The sequence below is a fragment of the Atractosteus spatula genome, chromosome 11 (assembly GCF_055471065.1).
Source record: "Atractosteus spatula isolate fAtrSpa1 chromosome 11, fAtrSpa1.hap1, whole genome shotgun sequence".
In the NCBI taxonomy this organism is placed as follows: domain Eukaryota; kingdom Metazoa; phylum Chordata; class Actinopteri; order Semionotiformes; family Lepisosteidae; genus Atractosteus; species Atractosteus spatula.
In genome coordinates, this window is record NC_142716.1 from 41,651,421 (window position 1) to 41,675,221 (window position 23,801).

General features: G+C 37.2%; 2 protein-coding genes across 3 annotated transcripts; both read right to left on the reverse strand.

Moving 5' to 3' along the window:
* Positions 1-2,276: 2,276 nt before the first annotated feature.
* On the reverse strand, positions 2,277-11,300 carry cbx2 (chromobox 2). The gene is made up of 5 exons (XM_088928197.1): positions 11,198-11,300; positions 11,057-11,100; positions 8,223-8,288; positions 6,693-6,762; positions 2,277-6,355 (listed from the first exon to the last, which is right to left on the reverse strand). Exons 1-5 carry the CDS (start codon positions 11,267-11,269, stop codon positions 4,919-4,921), a joined length of 1,689 nt encoding a protein of 562 aa, XP_088784323.1. The 5' UTR covers positions 11,270-11,300; the 3' UTR covers positions 2,277-4,918.
* Positions 11,301-12,655: 1,355 nt separating this feature from the next.
* Positions 12,656-23,568, reverse strand: LOC148824074 (ectonucleotide pyrophosphatase/phosphodiesterase family member 7-like). 2 transcript variants are annotated; one of them, XM_088927789.1, is made up of 6 exons: positions 23,291-23,568; positions 22,622-22,767; positions 21,243-21,872; positions 18,070-18,301; positions 15,676-15,793; positions 12,656-14,265 (listed from the first exon to the last, which is right to left on the reverse strand). In XM_088927789.1, exons 1-6 carry the CDS (start codon positions 23,535-23,537, stop codon positions 14,208-14,210), a joined length of 1,431 nt encoding a protein of 476 aa, XP_088783915.1. In that variant the 5' UTR covers positions 23,538-23,568; the 3' UTR covers positions 12,656-14,207. The 2 variants fall into 2 exon arrangements, with proteins under 2 accessions (XP_088783915.1, XP_088783916.1); XM_088927790.1 differs by lacking the exon at positions 15,676-15,793.
* Positions 23,569-23,801: the final 233 nt, after the last annotated feature.

The window sequence follows — 23,801 nt, forward strand, 5'->3', positions numbered from 1 at the left end:
TGAGAAAAAGTAGATTTCTATTAATATATTCTAATAGTTTGAAAACTACTGGTATCATGTCTTCCATTCCCACTTTATGGTGTAGTATTTTATGTGACTTAGGAAAATTTTGCTGACCATATAAACAACACGTAAATTGTCATACTTCAGGCTGTAATATATTAATTTTTAGTAAGTAGCCTGCATAAAACGTTATGGCTTGGGAAAGTCCCATGTATATGAACATTCTGATAAGTGATAATAATGAAACATGCATTTTAAGGTAATGTTATAAAATATAAGGTATAAATATAAGGTTATAAATAAATATAAATATAAGGTTATAAAATGTGCATTGTCAAACTGATATCTGCAATTCAATGCGACCTCAGACTTAATACTAGAATACCTATTAATATGAGTAGATGTTACAACACAGCACACTTTAAATCACACAAAGAGAGAAACCCACTTATGAAAGTACTATTTATTAAGGTTAATAAAAATATTGAACAATAAAAAGACCTGAAGCACCTTGCTATTCTTTTTTAAATAAATAGTGTCTAGATACAGTCTTCACTCTAAACATAAACTTAATGGAGAAGAAGCACCTCTAGAAAAGGCAGGTACAAACGTGAACTGAAACATCTATCAGACCTGCAGATTTAGAACTCCAGTCTCTTTGCAGGCTTAGGTGATTATGCATCCAGAACTCCTGCAGCTCATATAAGCACCGTTTCACAGTTTCTGTGGTTCAGGTTGATGTTCTCACTCTTTTGCCCTTCCTACATGTATGAGATAGTGGGTTGACCAGAATAACAACCTTTGCACCAAACCCACATTTGCAAAGATTTTGCTACAGTCCCAGTTTTATTTTACAATCCAAAACCCTAAACAAACATTCCTGCCTTCTACATCTTCGTTGGTTATTACAGTTTCACCTACTGCAAATTGAAGACTTGCTGCTGAGTTTCAGATCTCCTGAGTGCCCTTATGGTAAAGCAACAAGGAGCAAAGTGATCTGTATCTCCTAAAAAATATTAACACCACCCCCTTTGGATAGATGGTGAAGCAATCTATCTCTCTGCTTTGTGTTCAGTTTGTCAGAACTGTAATAATACTTTTCCAGTTTTATACATTTATCCATACATGGACTTTCAAGAAATGTAAAAGCTCATCAAACCTGGTAGTCAGCATATCTGTTGTACATATGTAAGGTTTGCTGACTCCGAAGCCTACTGTCACATCTGTATTTACATCTACAGTAAGTAAAGACATCATCACTTTACGAATGCCTGCTGGCAAACACTCGATTCTCTGACAAGAAATGGAATGGCATCATTTCCTTACTCTGCTTTGCATTGAGGCAAAGTCGGATTAGTTTTCGACAGAATAAAGAAATTGTAGCTAGATGAGTTCAACGCATTTCCTGCATCACTATTTCCCCACTCGTGAGCTGCAGAAAGACTAATATTCTATAGTCTGCTACTAATCATTAGCTGGTGCATCACTGTAAAACTGGTTACATTCTGTACACAGAACTCAAGATACACACTTGAACATAGACTTATCCTAGTTACAATTTCAAAAGGTGTCAACTGAATTATGGTGCAGAGGCTGTTTTCTGTATTTTTTATGATTTTTCTGTTCAACCGATTGCTTAATGTATGAAAGACAGCTAACTTTATCTACTTTTATAAACAGGGATTCAGTCACATCGTTCTCCTGAATGAATAGTTCTGGGTTTTTGTAATCAATTCTACTGTTTTCCATTACTATCCCCCACCCCATATATACACTTTACAACTGCATTTAATACATGACTTTTCTAAATGCTGTTTTCAGTAACAGTGTGTAGCAGAAATGAAATACAAAATAGGGTCTGATTGACCGACTGCAGTTTCAATCCCCTTATCAAATTTGAGATAGTTTGCTTGCAATCGCTGAAGAATAGCAAGCTGTTCTAACAATGCTAAATTGTTCTCACAAGCATTCACATTCAAAGTAATTTCTCTTTCATGCACAAAGGTCTGTAAAGCTCCTCCATCTACATCACATTAATCCCAACTGTATGCTCCTTATAGCACGTAAAAAGACAAACAAATCTATTTTAACAGCCTTATACCAATACTGATAGTAATAATCCTAATCTATTTGTAACCTTCTAAATTGTGATTTACTATAGGTGCTTTATGACATGCATACACATTTTCTTCATAATCAAGGCACATGTCTACAATGCACCTCACTGATTACATCATGTCAATAGAGTAAAAGGCCATTGTGTCAACATAAAAAAATACAACACTGTACATTTTTTATTTCCCTGTTTGGCCTAGAAACAGGATTTAGTATATATTACAGTACTAATGTTACACATTTGTGCAGAAAATTTTGGTCATGAAGAATTATGAGGAGACAGTTAAGAAATCTCTCTTTTCTAATTCTGCTGTCATTTAAATGCTACATCTGTCCACTCCTTTAAGTTACCCAGCCATTGTTTTTTCTGCACTTTTGTCTAAATTATTTAAAACTTAAAAGGTAATCACATTTTGAGACAGATGCTTACAGAAAGTGTGTTTATGTGAGAGATTTCATGAACTGCTCAACATAATTTGCTTTACAAAAGCTTGCTAATACATTAAATATGGAAAGGAAGTGCCAAAAAGCACTTAACAAAAGCTTGTCATGCAAAATGATAGTAACTTTGAAGGTCTATTGAAATGTACGCCTGTTTAGCATTTTGTTGCGTTTTAAGCTCAGATGGATTGTTCACATTAAAAAATCCCTCAGTCCACCAAAGGTGTATCAGTTTCCCCTGACATTTCCCTTTTCCAAATATTCCACATGTCCTCCAGTGTAGCAGATACACCGTATCCTTGTGTACAGTATGTATGTGAGAACAGAGTTCACACCATTTCAAACTTTGCAATAAAAAAGTCTCTAATGGCCTTTCACCACAGTTAGGAAAGGAAAAGACATGCATCTTGTTTTGTATCAAGAGATTTTCTTTGTAGTCCCACTGTTCTTTAGAATGCCCATGTGACCTTTCCACTTTTGCAGGAATAGATGAGGAAAGTATCCAGCAAGACTGAGTTGTAAAGCACCTTGAAAAGGTAAAAAAAAACAAGCAATTGGTAGTCAATGTCCTTCCTTGTCTTTGAAAAAGAGTGTAGAGAATAGGTAACTAATGCAGTGCTTTGACAAATGTTTCCAGCAATGCTGTTTCTCTAGGCTTATGTTAATATTTGTGAAACTCGTGAAGACAGAGGACATATAAAACCAATCAAGTTTTTGGTAATCTTGTTTGTTGGTTTGGTTGTGTTCTAGACTTAACTACCAACATTTTGTCCATTGGTACAGCAGTCTGATCTAGAAAACGTTTTCAACACCACCATTACATGACAAGAACAAAACCACTGCTTCAAATACTCTGAGAAGTTTGTGCTCTTGTTCAGTTTAAATATTACCAGTTATAAGACAATACTGGTGGTCCCTGGGGTGTAAAAGGCAAGTTCTGGAGTGAACAAATGCCCCCAAATCTGAGAAAAAACATCATCCAGGGCTGATAAGAAGCGCGAAAGTCTCGCAGAAATTTGAAATCAAGCAGTTACCAGACATTTCATTCTATTCCAAGACTACTCCAAGAATAAACGGGTTCCTTATCTTGTCACATGTTTGAAAGAAGTATCACCTTGTCAGGATAGATTGAAGAGCTTTTGTTTACTTACAGACCCAAGGAATAAAGCATAAAAAGTTCACGCAAACTGTGTAATAGTGACACAAAGGTATAGATGCATATATTTCAAGGTTCAGGTTTACACAGGGTTTTGGAAGCAGACTGGAATTTGCATAAAATAATTTGTACATTTTTGTTTCGTTTTCTAATTCATTCATGCATTTTTAGGATTTGATTTAGATTTTAATTGGATAAACTGGGTCCAGGATTTCTGTAGTAACATTGGTCATCAGGATAAGGTGTTTTCAAGAAGAGCTGCAGGTGAATCCAGGCTTTCAAGGACTCCTATAAACACACACATTTCTAAATTGAAAACATCATCTGAAAACCTGGCCATTTCTAAATGTAACCTATCAGATCAACACAAACCTTTAAGCCTGTGGCCAAACTGTCTTTCCAGCAGAAAGAACAAAAAATGGGGAGTTTGCAAAAGTTAGAAGCAACTGACTCTTCCAGAAAAATGCACTTTATAAACATTCTGTAGAACATTTGACTGTTTTACAAATTTTAAAAAATGTATGCATGCAACCTACAAGCCATTGCAATGTATTTAGATTTAATTATTAAGGTCTACTTCACTTTAGTAGTGTTTTTAATCAATTAATTTGAGTTTTAAGGGTTAAAATTATTTGCAAACTTTTTGGGCTGGTGTAATTTCCTTTTAAATCATTACAAACAGCGGGAAGAGCATATATAAGCTTAAAAACGAAGAGATTTTAGCAGTATTGAAAGACATTTGGAAGAAAAATATCTAGAATAATTGGAAAAGGAACCTTAATTACTTCTGAAACATCTGAATACCGTTGAGATCACAACACAGAAAAATGTTTTAAGCATTTCTGGGAATTCTCAAAAATGTATCAAAGAAGGACTTTTGGAAACTGCAGGTCTGCCTTGGAAAACGAATTCGATTCTTAATTTCCCTTTGTTCTCTATCAGTAAAAAGGATGAAGAGATGAATACTATAAACAAAAAGTGCAAAGCACAAGATGGAAAAGCTCACAAATAAAATTATTAATACTTAGATTTGTCACCACTACAGCAAACAGGCTAGGTGGGTCAAAAGGCCTCTTCTATTGTGACCTTATAGCTTATCTCCTCCCCTAAATTCATGTTCTGTTCTTGCTTGACGTCCCCATGCCTAGGTAGGGTATTTCCAGTTTAATAAAGACAATGGTGAAGAGGTGCCAATCAGCATATTCAGTAATGCCGGATGTTAAAAAACCCAACACTGGTTGGGGACTCCTTGACCGTCACAGTGACCAAGTTAGCTGTGACATCAGTGACGAAGACATGCTCAATCAAGCTGCGTGTGGGCTTCCAGTCCTGGCTGGTCTGCACAGAAATGGACATGTTCTGCCTGTTACTGGAGAAGTGGGAATCCTGGTCTGAGTCGGAACTGGTCTCGTCCTCCCCAGTGCTCATCTCGCTCAGGACCTTTGTAGGTTTGCCGCTGTCCTTCGAAGATGTCCTCTCTTGCCTTGGCTTGTTGCTTCCACCATCTGCTGACTGGTTATTCTGAGAAAAGCTCTTTTCCACTTTCCCAGTCCTTTTGTTCTGCTTTTCACCTTCAACTGGACCCTTGTTACTGTTTTCTTCAAGCTTTCCAGCATCTCCTCCAGGCTGGCTGTTTCTTGGTAAAGGATGCTGGTTCCCTGTAGTTGGGACATTTTGTCCAGAGCTGTTTGTATGCCGAGCGGTACTACCCATAGTTTTTCTGATTGGACTTCCTGTGTTCTTCAGGCTTGATCCCTGAGTGGTGCCATTCCCTGAGGGGGTGCTGCTCTGCGCGGTCTTGTTCACACTCTGTAGGTTCAGTGCCTGCAGGCTTAGTGCCTGGTTGGTGCTGCCTTTCGAAGGGGAGGGTACAGCAGCTGGCTTGCCGCTCGAGAGCCGTGCCACAGGATTCTGCCCAGGCCCCTCTTGCTTCTTCTGCCCATTTGGAGATCCAAGAGGTGGCTGGGGGGCACCCTGATTGCTGCTGGATAGTTTTGAATTGTGTAAATTAAGTGCCGCAACTCCAGAGGACTTAGAGGCAGCACTTTTCGAGTCTAACCCTGCACTACTACCTACATCAGAAACAGACAGTTTGAAGTCTGAAGCATTCTTGTTTGTAGCCAATCTGCCAAGGGAAGGGCTGGCTGTGGCTACAGGCCGGTTGGCTCCAGTTGTATTCATAGAGCTTTTCACAGAGCTGCCTTGTGTGAAAGAGCCCCCGCCTTGAGAACTGCCAGAGATAAAGTCCCTTGTACCTCTGCTCAATCCTGTGTAAGTGAAGCTAGCTGGCTGAAGTGGCTTCTTGATGCCAACTTTTGGCTCAACAGGAGAGTCTTTAGCAGCTGTCTTTAAAGCCTTGCGGGGACTCTTGCTCTGTCTAAGCGCCTTCAGCTCTGGGGGGAGGGCTTTCCTTCCTCTTTTCTTCTTCACTGGCTCTGGCTTTGCAACAAGTATCTGTGCTTTCTTCTGTGGCACTGGGTGGAGTTCACGGCTCCGCGGACCCGGCTTTGTCTTGGGGTCATTGTCTTCATCGGAGGAGGACGTCGAAGAGGACGAAGAGGAAGAGGACGAAGACGAACTTGATGAAGATGATGACGAGGAAGAGCTGCTTGATTTTGCTACTACAGGAGCCGATGCTTCCTAAACCACACGAGACAGGCGAGGGGACACTTATTAGAAATCCTGGTAGGACACTCCATCTGATTAGAACGGACTCAGGAATTTGAACTTGTTTGAACACCTTTATTATTTCGTAATGGCCTAATACAGTTATTACTTGTAAAATGAATCTTACCCCTAAACCTCAATTTCACTAATTTGGCTTTGAGGAATTGAGCAAATGAGCCAAGTTACTTTATCATTTTAAGTTCTCCATTTTAAGTCCTCCGCAGGATGTCTGTGGTTACATCTTATTCAAATCCACTAGATATTTAGGTTGTTGATACTGTCCCCAATGTCAGAAATAAATTATACTCACCATGTTTTTCCGTGGCCTTCCCCTGGGCCTTTTTCCTCTTTTGCGGAATAAAATTTCCTTTTCCTGTTCCCTGGTGATGAAGAAAAGACATTCACTATAAACAGCTACTCTTTTTAAAAGGAGCAACAGCTGTCAGTTTAGACTGAGCTCAAGAAGTACTGACAAAAGGTACTGGTTATGTTTGGCACGCGGGATAAATTATTGACATTAACAGTTTTTTTTCTATTTAATCAAAATTCAAGCCTCAAAGCAGAACTAACTTTCGGTTACGTGAACAAATAACTTTAAACCCACACAGGGAATAGCAAATGCAACCCTCAGGAAACTAATTTTTTCAGTTAAATACCCACGCTGCTTTTGTGTGTATGATTAGGTTTCCTGTGTGCAATGGAAAAAAAAATTACGAGTAGGAAAAATGTACCCCTCCATGTTTCATATTGTGGGTAGTTCAGCCACTACTTTCATAGTTTTCTAAAGCCCTTTTCCTGTATCACCGCCTTCACCTTTTCCACTTGAAATCACATCTAGTCTTGCACAGTTTGTTTCTGTGCAACTCTTTAGTTTTTTTCCACAAAGAAACAGGCAACTTGTGAACAGCTATGTGTTTAAGCCATATTACATAGGCCCTAACAGAACGTGACCAGCGATAATCAGCAGTGAGTGACCAATTCTGTGTATCAGAATTAAGACTCTGTGTCATAATGTTGTGAAATATCTCACAGTTAAATTAAAAACTAAACTACCTGCAGTGCTCTTCAGAGTAATTGGTAAATAACCATGAACAGAGAACCAGATTATACAATCATAAATCGTTGCCAATTGTAATCTGTTTTATGTTTTTCTTCTCTTCCTGTTCACTAACATTGTCCTATGCTGAATAATAATACATGTAAAACAAGAAATGTACTTACACCTACAGTATCTAAACAAAGCTTTTACATAGCAAAGTCAATTCAACTATTTGATTTCAGGCATTGTTTTAAAACTTATGTCATCGTTTGTTCTACAGCAGATGCAGTGGAAGAAAAAAAGTTTCATAACCTAAACATTACACGTTAAAATAACTCCAAGTATGAGGACGCAACAGCATATTTGTACAATGGTACAGAACACACTGTTGCATTTAATCAATCCTTGAAGGGTGGTGAAAATAACAATTACTCTAAATCTTGTGTTGCACTGCATACGCTGCCAATTCATACCATTGCCAGGCCAGTCCCACGGCACTCCCTGTAAATCATATAGTGAAAGTCAAAGCAGTCTGAACTTTCTGCCAGGGAGAAATTGTTCTCAGTATTTAAATTGTGGAAAAATCTGGACCTGGTATTTAAACTACCTGGTTATTAAACTAGCAGAAGAGAAAAAAAATCCAAAATGATATATTAAACCATTAACGATGAATTGGATGCTACTCCATCTTTATTGTCTTTCACTACAGGGCACAGCTTTCCTGTACTTTTGTTTATACACAAGATGTTTAATAGCTCTATGGCACAGACCCCTTGCTTTGAAGCTCCAGCAGTTACTCACCTCTTATGAAATGCAGCCAGCAGTCTTGGATCAAGGATGTTCTCCTCAGGCTCCCAGCTATTGTGTCTGAAATAAATTTTAAAAAAAAACTTCCAGTCATGAAATCCAGTGACACTGAAAAATAATAATAATATATGTCTGGTAAAGAAGTGCTCCAAGAAATTGTAATTTAATGTATTTTTGTGCGTGCACGTGTGTGTGTGTGTGTGTGTGTGTGGAGGGGGGGGGGGGGGGGGTCTTGGGTCATTTGGTTGTAACTTTAAATTGTAAATGTCATGTCCTTTGCCAAACCGCTTCATACCATACGCGGGAAGCTGCAGCCTACCCAGTAAACAACGAGCGCAAGGCAGGGTACACCCTGGACGGGGCGCCAGTCCATCTCAGGGCAAGTGCAAGCCAATCATACATGGTGACAATTTGGAGGCCACGGTAAAGGCCGAGGGGGGGAAATTTGGCCCAGACACCCGGATAACTCCCTACTCTTATCGAGAAATGCGCGGGGATCTTTAATGACCACTAAGAGTCAGGACCTTGGTTTAACGTCTCATCCGAAAGATGGAAATTGTAAATGTGAGTGCTGTAAATTAAATATTTGAATATTCTGACTGCCAAAGAATTGGAATTCTTTGATACATTCCTGACTGTGCTTTGTTAGTTGCCCAGTTTTAGTTACAAGTTTAGCTCTTAACTCCGATTTGTGCAATGTCTTAAGTGCTATTTTTACAATGTAATCCCATATTAATGAGTGTCTATGCATTACAATTCTTACTTTGAAAATTTAAAATGAAATTCTAACGTCATCGCCAGCAAGATTCTTTTAGTATTCAAAGAGCTATAAAAGGCTAGATTTACAACATCCCATCAAAGGGAAACTCTGAACCAAGAGAAGGTGGTGAGTTTTAAGTCTATAAAACCCACACACTTTCATTTTGACTTGGCTTCACTGCAGTTAATATAAATGAATAGTCTTCACTGCACTTGCTATGTAAATGAGCAAAGGAAAACTATAGCTGTAATGTAATTACAGAACTGTGATACAGAGCAAGACATTTCTGTATGAACAGTCTACCAACCATTATACATAAAAAAATAATGATCAGCTTAAACTGAGACATTAAAAATCATTTGTTTTTAATTAAGAATATTGTTTTTAATGTCTTAAAGTATTACCAATGAAAAACTTCTTTACAGTCACTTTATATTTTACCTAAATTATTTTGTTACACATAAAACAGATGTCATATAAAACATATGTTACACATAATACAGATGTCCAGATATTTTACGTCTAGATTACATATGTTAGTTAATTAGAATGTATTTTGGTTATAAGTGTTGTGTTAGTATGAATTTTAAAGTATATTTGAATAATAAAGTGTAAATATAAAGAGAAAGGGCAGGTGTATCTTCACCGCTTAAACTTCATGATGTCACTCGCTTCTCATAACTCTCATTACTTATTTGAACATAAATCTAAACTAATATTAAAGTGTTAACATGAGAAAGCAAGAACGAAGTAACACAACAGGGATTCAACAGGAACAAACAGACTCACTGGATTGAACGTCAGATTAAAGAGGAAACTTTAGACAAGAGGGACGCAGAGCTTCAAAGTGACTAGCATTTCACAAACGCACAAAAAAACTCCCTTTGACATTAAATTGTTGGTTAATCCTTACGAAACTTGATACTTTATATCAAAGGTGACATGCAACTGAATTAAAATGTGAACAAATGATGTCATGCAAAAACACATAAGATGAACATTAAAACTGATCAGATCACATTGATCACTTTCAGATCCAGCAACACGATATTACTGCAGAGGAAACGGAACACGTAAGAAAGAGGAAGGCTACACCTCAAAGTGAATAGAGGGGCCAGACGGGCAAGGTCCCATCGATGGAGGATTAGCAGCAACAATGTGAGAGAATAGATGAGGGGGACAGGGCAGTGAAATGGGAACATGCACAAGTAAAGAAAGCCCAGAGAGCTTTGGTAGGGCAGCTGCGTCTGCAATATTGGACAGTGTTCCTTGAGTACAACATTTTTCATTTGCTTTCTCTAAAATATCAACTCGTTTTTTCCCCCCCAAAAGAGTGTGTACGTTTTTCTCCCATTATAACATTGTTAATAAGGTGCACTACATTTAGATCGAGAGGGTCAAAATATACAAATCCGATTAAAAAAAACATTTAAATCTGAATTGTTCATGCTGGGGCATGTGCAAGAGCTCAGGCATAGGTATTGTATATACACGTATTGCCATCAATAACGGTTTTTATTCAAATCAAACCTGCGTTTTCCCTCCAGAAATAAATTCAGCTTATCACACGAGACGTAATAAAAAATAGCGAATTTTAGATAAAGAAAAGCTAAATATACAGACAGCACTATTTTAACTTATACATTATTGACAAAACAACAATCAAGACAGTCCAATTCGATCACTAAAATGCCTCAAAACGCATTTCAAAAAGACCTAAAAGATTAAACATAATATAGGACAAATACGGCGCAATCGAAGTAGAATTGTTGATTTAACTGGAAGTTCTTATTTGGTTAGAAAAAGCTAAAATGTTGACCAGTTGTGTTCGTGTTTTGTTGAATGAGCGGTTACTTTTTTACGGTTCTAGCTTAAACTTGTGCTCACAGCTTTAATGAAAATTAACTACAGAAACACATCATGAGATCCTTTTTGTCTTGCAATTTTTTTCTACTGCTCATCTAGACAAAGTCTTTTACAACGAGAGGCAACTTAGAGCTCTGGAGGAGCAACAAGCGACACGTTGTTGTTGTTTTCATTGTTCGAGCCTCTAGCAGCGAGCACTTACTTAGATGACCACCCCCTCCACTTCACCAGATACTCCAACTTTCCCTGCAAAAATAAAGAGTGAAAATGTCAGCGGATCACCACAATCCTTCGTCGAGCCAATATTTTCGAATCTGAAGTATCGTTTTCGCCGAATTCTAACCTTTCTGAGCCTTTTGTTAAGGATGCATTCAGCATCAAAAACCTGTTCTCCCACGGCGCTCAACTCCTCCATGGCTACTGCAGTACTATCCCTCTTTCATTAAACGAGAAGAAAAAAAGAGGGCGGAAAGAAAACAGGCATGAAGATTGTCCCTTTGCCCGCACCGTACCCTTTTCCTTGTAGAAAACGTTTTGAGTTAGACGTCACTTTTTGTTTGTTTTTCTTGTAGTTTTTTTTTGTACCTGAAATCTTTAATTCGGCCAATCGAATTTGAGAGATTCTGATTTTGGAGAGGACGGATTATGTTTTTGGCCTTTGCCTTTACGCACAAGTATAGACGTGCATGTTGTTTTAGGTCAGCCTCATAATTAAATTGGGTTCAAAGTGTAGGGCTGCTGGCAGTTTGAAATCCTTTTAATTGCAACCAAGAGCAGAGCCACAAAGAATATGCCTATCTTGGGTTATTCGCTGCTGCCGATAATTATACGGCTTTACTTAAAACGGAATTAAAAGAACGTAGCAACACAGCGTTTTAAACACATTTTTAATGTAATATACAGATTATGGGACTTTACATTTATTTTAAAAACGTGTGTAAAATAAATTACTTGGTTGAACATTTAGCAGGTTTAGTGACTTGAAACATATCTATTCGGAAAAAACGCGCGAGGTTTTATTGTAATAATTATTTTTAGCCTACTACTGGAACTACTAAGAACACTTTTGCATGTGTTTTGTAACTTACCATTAACAACTTATTTTAAGATCGATTGGTAAACAACAAGAAAAACGTATTTCCTGCGTTCAAAAGTTAAGCTAAAACAAATGTTGACCGATAGTTCCTAGAAAGAATAATTTTAAAAATACGTTGAGCCTTGATTGATTTTAGTGCCACTCGCTGGGTGAAAATGGGATAACTTGTTCTTCATGTTAAGACGATAAGAAAGGATAACAAACGAGAAGTAATCTCGCCAGGTTGATAGTAAGTAGCTAGTTGACCCGACGATCTCATCAAGCCCACCAGGATATCGGCTTTAACAACATGGCTGGGTAGCTCGTCCCATACTCCCAATCTTTTGGGTAAAGAAATGCTAGCTGTTCTTATTTTTAAACACACTTCCACATGATTTCCACTTGTGTGCTCTGCTTTGTGTTTCCCTGTTCGTGATGTTTATCGGAAATGCAAAGTAACTTTCTTCTTTCCTGCATTCAGCAAAATTGTAGTGTTATATTACGTTAAAATAGAAAGCAATATGTATTTATTGTGTGTGAAATGCTGTTTCTGTTAAGTTGATATATTATCAAGTAAATGGGAGTTTTGAATAGAACCAATTTTATAGCGGATAGATAAGAGACCATCTAAAATATTCACGTGTAAAAACTAAATAGGTATGTAATATTAGACATGTACATGACACCTACAGTATAATGCATCTATAATATATAGTGAAATGAGCACACAAAATCAATAATGTGTTATTCAGCCGCATAGTTCACAAATACAGCTCTTCTATACATTCTGTAGTTACTGTATCTGTTATGTCCTGTTTACTGTGATCTAAAGTATCCATTACCATGTTAGAAATTTTCAATGGCTCACAAGACCATTTAATGTGAAATTTCTCATGTTTCCTTCTCATGTTTAATGACACTTTTTCACAACTTTGCGGATACTTTTATCATCACTTATTGCATTTATTAATTCCTTTCCACTAGAAACTACTTAATGAACTTTTCTCATGACAAGCTGTAGTGAAAGAAGATATTTCTACAGGTTCTGAGTCTTCAAGGCTTCTTTACAGATTATTACTCCTTTATGGGTTTTGGCACCATAGCAATGAAGACTAATTCACACACTTTATAACAAAATTAAAATCTTGTATTTCTTTTACTGCTGTTGGAATATTCTGTGAAAAATAGCAGTTTAATGTCATTTGTTTGCCTTGCCATTTTTTAGAATATTCCTGAGATTAGTTTTAAAATTTATTTTTTATTGTCCCTTTATGGAAGGTATACCTATTTAAAAGCTTCCATTTTGACAGTTTTGTATGAAGAAAATAGAAAAAAGAGATACTTTCTTTAAATCTGTAGTAAACATTTCTTCTGTAAGGCAAAATCCTGAGAATTTGGTTTTGAAATGGCAGTCAAGATTAGTACAAATTCAAGAGAATTATGTCTGTGATGGTATGATTCAGCAAATACTGTAAATTCAGGCTTGTGGCGCCTTTCATTGTGTATGAAAGTCGATGGAGTTTTTAAAATTTGTTTCTTCATTTATTGTTTTGTTCATTTTTCATGAGTGATCCGTTGTCCCTGTAAAAGGGTTTTCTGTTCATTATATTTCCCGTTCATGATACTCAATGAATCTGAAGTTAAGCCAGCTTTGCAAGAAAAAAACATTAAATAATTCAATAAAAATAAAGTGATGCACATCCAAATATCCGTCATAACACTTCTTTGTACTGTTTAAGAATAATATGCTTGTTTTGTGATGCTGTCCATGGCCTGCAATTTCATTATCAGAGAAGTACTTTCTCAAAAGCCAACATGAATATTACCTCTCAATTTTTTTAGAAAGGCCTCCAGTTTACAAGGTAATGCTATTATTAGTAGCACTGTAGGCATTGTAGGGAAATTATTATTTTTTTGCTGAATTAGTTAAACCTATTATTCAATAGGACTGAATCACAATTCATTGGCTTGATAAGATGTGATCCCTTATCTACATAAGGTTTTCTATATGATGATGCAAAATGTCAACTGTGTCCAAGGCATAAATTACTTATGTCCTGAAAATAACATATAGCTTCTTAGATAAAGAAGATAACAATAGCATATATACCAGGCATAGCTAACTTAAGAACTTGACAAGTCCGACTAGTACATAGGATGCAACATTTGTTCTTGGTGTCCTGTTGTGAAATGGAGGTCTCACTGAAGTTTGCTAGCATGTTCATCAGTAGTGTTCACAAGGTCAGATGTGGTGCTCTTCATATTCTAAACAGCACTATCAAAATCTTGATTGTTTTGTCTTGGGGCATTTTTCATCTGGACCATTCTCCTTGGATCTGTAAAAAAAAAACAGGATTCAAAGTATGTGGTACAGTATACAGCTACACTGACTTCAGTGTCCATTGTCCTTGTCCGTAAACACATTGTCCCCACAGTTTTACTTACATGTGAAGCAATTCAATTATTTCTTTGCACCATTTAATAGGCCATCTAAGTTGCTTGTATTAATATAGTGTATTTCTCGGGAAACCTGGCAAATTCTAATGTGATAGGTTTTGTCATTGAATATTTTGAATGCTCTTGAAAAAGACCTGTATGTGTACTGAAAGTGCTTGTGTAATGCTTTGCTGATTGTGTTACTATGAATGAGTCGTATAATCAAATACAAAGAAGAAGTTGCAACTTCTTATTATTGCCTTTTCTTGTTTGTGACACAGCCATCTCAGGCCAATACTCCTCAGTTAAGAGAAATTTAATTGAATTTATGGGCACTTTTAGGTACTGCAGCTCTAGGACATGTCCAAGTATGGGTTTAGAGGGTAGGTATTTGTTTTTTTAATTTTTCAGAGTTTGTTCCAGTAAAAAGACAAGGAGTGAATTAGGAAGGTAAAGGTAAAAGATTTAATGAATCTTGTAATAAGCTAGGAAATGCCCCCCACCACCACCAATGTTATCGTTCTTATATGGTGTATGGTGTCCAGAGACGTTTTCACAAAAGATAAAATGAAAAAAGTGCAAAAAAATATTTTTTTGCTGTCTGCGGTAGAAGTCCTGCAACAAATGCTGGCCTTGCTTTGAACCTGCTATCTAGTGAGGCAAACCTGCACACAGACTATCCTTCTCTGCACCACAGATGTGTGAAATTTGTTAGAACAAACTAGCTGCTGTCATAGGTGAACCTGCAGACTTTCTCACCGCATTAGTGGAACAAAGGTAGCCAGTGTTTGAAAGTATTTTTAACAACCACAGTATTCATCTTCCACAAAAAACCTAAACTAACATTAAGCCACGGAAAGCTACTGGTCCCAAAGAGAAACTACATTTTCTTTATAAATCTTTGTCACAGCTGAAACTCATTTACAAGAACTGATTGGCTTTCTTGTGCTTATGCCAAGACACCTTCTAGTCTGTTTATCCCATTATCTATGTGGGTTCCCATTAATGTACTTTTTGCATTCTTGAGATCTATGATAGTGATTTGATTTTTTTAATGATGGATTCTGGGTACCCCATCACTTTTCCTGTTCAGATGAGATTCTTATGTTTCTTCATCAGGCCAAGGTTTATGCTGCATCATGCTTTCTGTATTCACAATGAACTATATTCTGTCTGTTAGAACCAACACAAGTTTTGTTTTAACACACTAGTTAGGAAAAGAGCTGTGGTGGCTTTTTGTTTTCTGACAAGGCAAAGAGGGAACTTAGCACAGAGATGGAACAAAAGCTGCAGAAAGTTGCTGTTTGTACCTGTGTTGGCTCTTTCTCCGTTTGTGTACAGTGTGGACAGTGATGATAAGAAACACCACCACCAGGAACCCTGCTGCTGCAGTCAAACCAATGAATACCTGGGTCAGGACACCAAAGCCTTCAAGACACATCAGAGAGGGGAACAATAGAAAGACCTGTTAGCAGCAGTAAAAATCAAAACATAAATTTGGGTGACAGTAGCACCACTGTTTAAAATTACTACTGTTTTGGGTTAGTAGTACAGTATGACTTTACTCTACATTCAAATTTGCTTCTGCTGCAGTAGATTAGGTCATCGGATAAATGCCTCTGCTCAATAATTGTTTTGAGGCATTTCCTAGAGATCAACGTAACAGCCAGCCTAATGTGATTCATGAAGTGCTCTGTTTACAGACCAGTGTGCTCATTTAGCAATCCTAAATCTTTAAGGGTTTCTGCTTATTTATTAATTTATCTGACTGGGTTAGACAATGTTGGCACAGTCAACAGTACCTATAAAAATGTATGTGTGGATACATCTGTGTGTAGGAGCTGTGGTGGGGATGAAGTAACTCTTATTTATTGTCCTCATTGTCAGTCTTCAACAGATGTCCTCCACACCATTAGATGCATTACTGTGCCCATTTATGACACATGTTTTACAGCATTATTCTTTGGGATTGCAGATGCCTTTCACAACATTGGTTAAAGCATAAAAACACTCATCAGGCTGTAAAAAGATAAGATATAGATGACTTAGCAATGATTAGTTATCTGATTGAAAGACACATGGGTTGCCTTGTCTCATCTTACAGTATAATTGCCACTTGATTCAGATTTATCTCGGGTTGTTCAAACATTTCCCTCTGTCCTCCAGACAATTTATATACAGTAATTCTTTCTTGATGAGGTAAATGAACAAAGTTTATTTAGTGAGAGTCTTTGAGTAAAATTGCATTAATAGCATTATATTTTCTAATGCATTTAAAATATATATTTTGCCCTTTAGGAGAATATAGGGATTCTAAAGAGATTTATTATAATTGCTATTTATTTGGGTTCCCATTAATTTGTGAGTTTACATGAAGTGGTAATATTATGCTGTGAGAGGTGCTAGCTGTGCCTAAAAGGGTACCTGCTGACAGTTAAATGTGTAGCCTTTTACATAAAGGTGGTATCTTAGCCACCTTTTTTTACCTTAAACTGAGTATTTACCCTATTATTTTGGGGACATTTATTCAAGTGCTCAGCTCAGAAAGCCTGAAGTTGGAACAATTCAAAAACTTCTTCCCAGCACATCCATAAAGCTAGGTGGCTATATTTTGTACCGCTAAATACAGATTAAAGGCCATTTGCTTAAAACAATATGGGGCAAATGTCCAAAGAAGATTAGCCTGGAACTGTTTCTGCATAACAAAGGGAAAATATTGAATGGTCAGGGTGGAACAAGGCAAAATGTTTATGATGTTTGCATCTCTGAAAAGTGAATAGCTAGTTCTTGGGGTTAAGAAATTCTTAAGAAATTTATAAATTGATTAATTCTTGTTGCAACATGTTAATTCTATATACAGTATTACTCTTTATTGGATCATTAACTTTATACCTAAAAATACTAAGATTATTCAGTTTTATGTGTAAGTCTAAAGTTAATTGTCTGGGTTAATTGGCCTTTGTCGTATCTTTTCTCAGACTTCTGAAACTGTGTGAAGTGCTTGAGCTGACAGCCATCTGAGAGATTACAGTCTTGTCAGATGGGCAGAAACAAATACTGCAACGTGTTTGTGGGCTGCAGATCAGGATTAATTTCCTACAAATTGACTTGGTTTCTCTTCTGTTGTTGTTATGTGTAATATAGAAAGGAAAGTTCTAAACTGTCATCTTAAGTAACTCAAAGTTGTATTACTTAAAATGTGTGTGGAAAAACAAGTACAGTACATCTGCGTTATTAAAGGAAGAATACAAGTAGCTTTTATTGTAATTGATGTGTAATAATAGTGGATGCGCATTTTTCTTCCCAAATTACTCCCCCTTTGATTAATAATATGTCCAGGTAATTTCTAAAACAGTTGTTATTGGTTGTTTCAACCTACTAATTTTGAATCTGTTATTATGTTCTAAAGCGCCACTGAGGATGTTTTGTTCTTAAATGTAAAAAGGATTTTTAATGTTAATAATAATAATATAATCTCAGTACCAGCTAAGGAACTGGGTGCAAATTGGGTTTCCTTGCCCCATTTCATTTAAAAAACAGCTGATGTTGATTGGGGCTTTAATTGTATATTTTACATATGGAAATACTAGAACAGGCAGACTCTGTTGACCAAGGTTTTGAAACTTGTCGCTGACACAGATGAATGAAGTAATACGACGATACAGTGGGCAGTAGTGTACAGTAATTACAGTTTTGCTGTTTACCTTCATTTGTTTTTGTTTTCAGTATGTTCCGGGTTACCTCCAGTGACCCATCATTGGGTTCGGGCTGAATGCGCAGCAGGTGACACATCAGTGCGTACACATGTACAGTTTCAAAGGGCTCCACCTCTAGGTTCTTCTTAAAATCTGGCCCTACTGCCCGAAAAATTGTCTTCATGTCCATGGCTTCATTATCAAAGCCATGTTCCCCCTTGTGGAACTGTACTGGAATCAACTTAGGAAACAACAATAAAAATACGTTACTTTAGAGATTACTTTTACATTCATTGCTCAACGTAGTCGGTGGCACTCAATTGAATTGACCAGTCTGTATGTTTCTTGCCAAATAAATCAAACGTGAATATGTAAGATGGTATTTGGAATCTATTCTTATTATAAAACTTTAAAAAATATTTTAAAGGCTGGTTATTTGCTTCAAGAGCATGCAGTGTAAATACAATGCGCGCTTATTCAAGGTAAAAATGCACAAGAAAAAGCAGGAGCCAAATGTTTTTGTTTTTGTAAGAGATCGAGCTATTTCTGTAAATGCACCATTCGTTTTGAGATTTTTAATTAACTTTTATTACTTTTTATTTTAATTAAACCGATTAGAAATGATAGTTTCCCCAATAAAATATCACTTTACACATGCTTTTTGTGTAATGATCTGATAGGAGTACATGTTCATATCACGACCAGCAGAGGGCGATACTGTCTCACTAAAAATTTAATCCTTCTGAGTTTACAACAGCGGCATTTTAAACATTTAACGTTTATTTCAATTAGTAGAAGAATTAATTTAATTTTAAATTAGTTGAATACTATATATGAGCTGTTAATAGAACAGATTAGACACATCTTAATTTAATGCTTAATTTGAAAAAACAGTTCAGATTTCATAATGATGAAAATATGGATTATTAAAATATTCTTCTTTGTTGTCCTTCCCGCTGCACAATTAGCTTAATTTTATCAGCTATTACTACAATAGCGATTAAATTTATCCCCATTATCGAATACTGTAGTATGGCTTTGTTAATGATTGTTACACAGAAGTCAGTGAGGGAAAGATAAACATTAACTGTCATACAGTACAAACTATATTTAAAAGCATGGTTAAAAAAAAAAACTTTTGAGTAACAGCTCACTTCAGCAAACAGCTTGATGTTGAGGTCTATATTTTATGTTCTTTTCCCTTGAGTGTTTCTGATTGTAAGTTTAACTGGAAAAGAGGTTTAGGGTAGTTTATGTTTAAACAAATCAACTGAAAAATGATACAGAAACCAGATGCACTCTCAATGAGATTCCCTTTAATTGTATTTTTTATCTGGTATATTTGCCAAAACCTTCCTTTTATTGTAATTTGCTTTAAAAACAAACTATGTTTTTTGTCATTATTGAGAATAAAGTACTTTCCTTCAGCTGAATCATGCGCTATAGTTGAAAAACAAATGAGTAAATTGTCCATGCAAAACTTGAAAACAGTTTGCTTAGTATTGAACATCTTAAAATCAGTTATAAGCAGTCATTATATGTTTTATTGTAAGAACATTTTGTCCATATACCCCATTTTCTAGTTATTACCTAATTAATCCAAGGATCTCACCCAGCCATTTCATGAAGGAAACCAGGTTATTTTCTTCAGTAACATGGCTGTGTAGCTTGTTCCATACTCACTCAGCCATTTGTGCACGGACTTCCTGTTCTCATTTTAAACAGATTTCCACATCGTTTTCACTTGTGTCCTCTGGTTCATGTTTCACTCTTCATTCTGTCCAAGTCCACTGGGTTAATTTGATCAATGCCTTTGATGATTTTGAATTAGGGTTTTCACAGATTCCCTCATAGTTATCTCTGTTTAAGACTAAACTGTTTCAGCTTCTTCAGTCTATGAATATAGGATATTCTCTTAAATCCCAGAATATATCTGGTGGCTAATATATTCTCTGGACTGATGGCAGACCAGAAAGATCTTTTCTATAACATGGTAACTTAAATTGTACATAATATTCTGAATAAGACTCTGTTAGTACATTGTACAGTATAACCCTTGATTTAAAATCTACAATTTTAACTTTCTTCTTTCTTTGCCTTTTTATTGCCTTCTCACATTGTTTAGAGGATATAAATGATGTGAACATATTATCTCCAGCTTTTTCATAAGCAGCCTCTTTAAACACTGTACTTCCTATTTTGAATTTGTAGTTATATTTCTGCTACCTACAGATAATACTCTGCATTTCTTGAATGTTATCAAGATCTTTTGAATTTTTATTTCCTGCTTCAGTAGCGTCTGCTATTCCTCTTATTTTGGTGTGGCCTGTAAACCTGTCTAGTATACCAGCTGTACCTGAATCTAGATCATTGACATAAATTAGGAAGAAAAGTGGTTTTAGTACAGACTGTGCTACCACCCAATATGAGCTTTCAGCCCAGATCTATACTTTTTATTTTTAATTAACCTTTTCTCAGTCCACATGCTAACCAGTTGTATAAAAAAAAACTAGCACCCGATTGTACTTGTCCTGAGGGAATGTTTTTTTAATGTAGAGTACATCAGTACTAGGGATGGCAATAGTTACCCTTCAATCCAATCTAATCAACATATAGTTTTCTTTTTCTAAATCTGTAGTAATTTTTTCCTCAAAGACGCAAGCAACCAAGATGATTGTGCTTTCTACCAGACATTAACGCTTATATAACAGTGATAGGAAAAAAGTCATATACAGTATGGTTTTTCAAAACAACAGGGACTCCCTTATTTTTAATACTTCATACTAGTCATTTCAAGAAAACCCCAGAATAGTGTTTGCATGAATGTATGGTGATTTCCTCGCTATATCCCAGCAGGGACTGAGTTGATAAAATGCAGTTGCTTGTTACGGGATTAATAGTCTGTTTTCACTTGCCACTGGGAGTGAGATGAAAACAAAATCACTCCCTTTAGTTTCCAGGAGCCCCAGAGAGATATGAAAATTTTCCATTATCAGTCTCAGACTGTAAACTCATAATGCAAACAAAGAAAAATCTCTGCCCTCCTGTTGGAATTATAAAGAGGTTAGTAAAGGCAAGCAATGCATGGATGTGGGTGCTAATCTGCGAACTTCATGTTTGCACTATAATTGTACAAGTTGTTGCCAGTGTGAAGAAGGTAGAAGAATTTTTAGCATACTCACCCCATTTATGACATATCCTGGATCTGCATATAGAAACAGGGGCAGAATGCGGGAGTTTTTTGAGTAGTGCAGTCGACTGGGCATTTCCTCCTTCTTATACACATGCAGTTTTGGGTGTGCGTTCTTCAGGGCATTATAGACCTTATCGAGCAGGCCTTCCTTGGGGAGCAGAAGGCTGGCAGGGCCGTAATCCACAATGTGGAACTGGAGGTCCCTGAAGGAAAATCCTGGGATCTTGGAGAGGATGATCTCTTGGACTACTGGTGCTCTGTGGACAGTGCTCATTCCGTGGTCAGCAGTGATGATGATGTTAAGGTGGTCCGTGAGGCTGCGCCGGTCAACAATGCTGCGTATGTACCCCACAGTACGGTCGACCTGCTTTACCATGTTCCTTCTCTGGGGGGAGTCAGGTCCGTATTTGTGTCCGGTGCTATCGGGCTCTCCGAAATACAGTGCCACGAAGTCCAGGTGCTGCACCGTGAACCAGTCCATCACCTTGTCCACGTTCTCCCGCCACTGAGTCTCATTGGAATAGTCATAGAAACGTGGCTCCACCTCACTCAGATGGGCCTTCTCACCCTGGTAGGTGGCAGCAGTGCCAGGGAAATGGAGCGAACCTGCCTTCAGACCCTGGGTGGAGGACATCATGCACATCGCCAGAGTGAGACACAGACAGAGGACATGGCAATGCTATTTTTCAGGATGCTTTGGAAGAAACATATTTTCTCTCATGCATGCAAGGACCATCTGTCAGAACCCATTTTTCAGAAGTTCTGCTCATGTCAGGACAGTTGTTTTGTAATTGCTACCAGTGTGCTATTCATTCAACTACTAAATTCTATTAGAAAAACTGATAGTTGAACGTTTAAGCAATGCTGATATACGTCATTAAACCATAGTCCAGTAGATAACTTTTAACTCGCAACTCGTTGTCATCATAGAGTAGGTATCAATGATTCATCTGCAATATTCTAACACTGATATAGAAATTTTAACCTCTAAACTATAAATCCATGACAGGGCACTTCACCCTGTTTTTCAAGCTAGCCTGTCATGAACACTTAACTAAATCAAGATAGCTGAGGTAGGGTCCATTTTAACTCAGCTTGCTCTTCATAACAAGCACTCTTGTTAACAGAACAGTTTGTAAAATTACTCGTTTGTCTAAAATATCTTGTTTTCTTTTTTCCCAAAGCTACCATATCCTGAAATCACCTCAATTATTCAAATTAGGAAAGAGATCTTTGTACTCTTTCAATATGCTATTACTTTAGTTCAAAACTAGACTAGATTGCATTATCTGAAGCTTAGTTTACAGGATTTGTACTCCATTGTGGCTTTTTTGTGACATTTTTAGCAATACTGTACACAATCTTTACCTGTCTTTGTGCTGTGATCCAGATAGGTACACTGCCATTGTCCCACCATTCATTAACAAACTGAGTCATGTAGTATGGCTTTTTCTCTCCGGTGGTTGTGTTAAACCACATGTTGTGAATCACACCATGGTTCTCCACATACTTCCCTGAAAAAAGTAAAATTGTACTAAATTTTACAGCTTAGGAGAGATGGCAATGGCTATTTGCTGTAGGGCAGTCGTTAAAAGAGGAATATTAGTTCATGACTGCAACAATAAGCAACCATCTATCTATCCATCCATCTATTTTATAACCCCTTTATGCAAATGAGGGTTGCAGCCAATCTTGGCAAGCAACAGGTGCATGGTGGGATAAACTCTGGACAGGATGCCAGTCCAGTCCATTGGGCATCAGATAGACAAAAACTCAGACACACACTTTCTCACCAGGGCCAACTTTCTCAGAAGCCAGTTAACTTACCAGTATGTTTGACTGCAAACATGACTGCAGGATAAAACCAGTGGGCTTGGAGGAACGCAAACACAGAGAACATAAAAACTCCATGCATCTAACACCAATGCTAACCACCACCATGCCACCCCCACTACAATAAGCATTTCTCAACAAAGAAGAGTTCCCCTGGGGAATCTAGGTGATAAAGGAAAACGGTTTAATAAGCAAAGAGGTCACCTGTAATCAAAGTGAAGTGTGAAGGGCTGGTGATGGAGATGAACGGTGGTGTGGCATATGTGGCCTTGATCCCATCCTGCGCCATGGCGTCCAAATTTGGCGTGTCCACATCCTGGTCATAATCCCATCGGAAGCCATCGAAAGAGATGAGCAGCAGCTTGTTTCGACAACAGGGAGCAGTGCTGCTCAGTGGAGCTCTGAGGGCCAGAGACGCCAGCAGGAAGCACACAGACAGCATCAACACCATGATCAGCACACTGCCAGCTGCACACACTGCTTCTTCCTTGCAGCCCTCTGAGTGCACTGCTCCTATGCACATGGCTTATGATGAGCAAAGTTTTCCTGCTTATCTAATCACAAAGTTTATCTCCTTTGCCAGATTGCAATTGTTCAGCAGCTTTTTTTTTGCTTCATTGGCTCGTTTAAGTGATTGTTTTTTCTTATTTCAATTATTGTTCTCTAAGCTATTGCATCTTGACTAAATGATTATTCTTTGATTTTCCGCCATATA

Excerpts from the sequence above, each read along its gene's own strand:
- cbx2 (XM_088928197.1), bottom strand. The coding sequence starts at position 11,269 with ATGGAGGAGTTGAGCGCCGTGGGAGAACAGGTTTTTGATGCTGAATGC. Across the intron at positions 11,101-11,197 it reads TTAACAAAAGGCTCAGAAAG|GGAAAGTTGGAGTATCTGGT; the intron begins GTTAGAATTCGG and ends TTATTTTTGCAG. Across the intron at positions 6,763-8,222 it reads CTGGCTGCATTTCATAAGAG|GGAACAGGAAAAGGAAATTT; the intron begins GTGAGTAACTGC and ends CTTCATCACCAG.
- LOC148824074 (XM_088927789.1), bottom strand. The coding sequence starts at position 23,537 with ATGGTGTTGATGCTGTCTGTGTGCTTCCTGCTGGCGTCTCTGGCCCTC. Across the intron at positions 22,768-23,290 it reads ACACTTCACTTTGATTACAG|GGAAGTATGTGGAGAACCAT; the intron begins GTGACCTCTTTG and ends TACTTTTTTCAG. Across the intron at positions 21,873-22,621 it reads GGATCACAGCACAAAGACAG|GGTCTGAAGGCAGGTTCGCT; the intron begins GTAAAGATTGTG and ends TCCTCCACCCAG.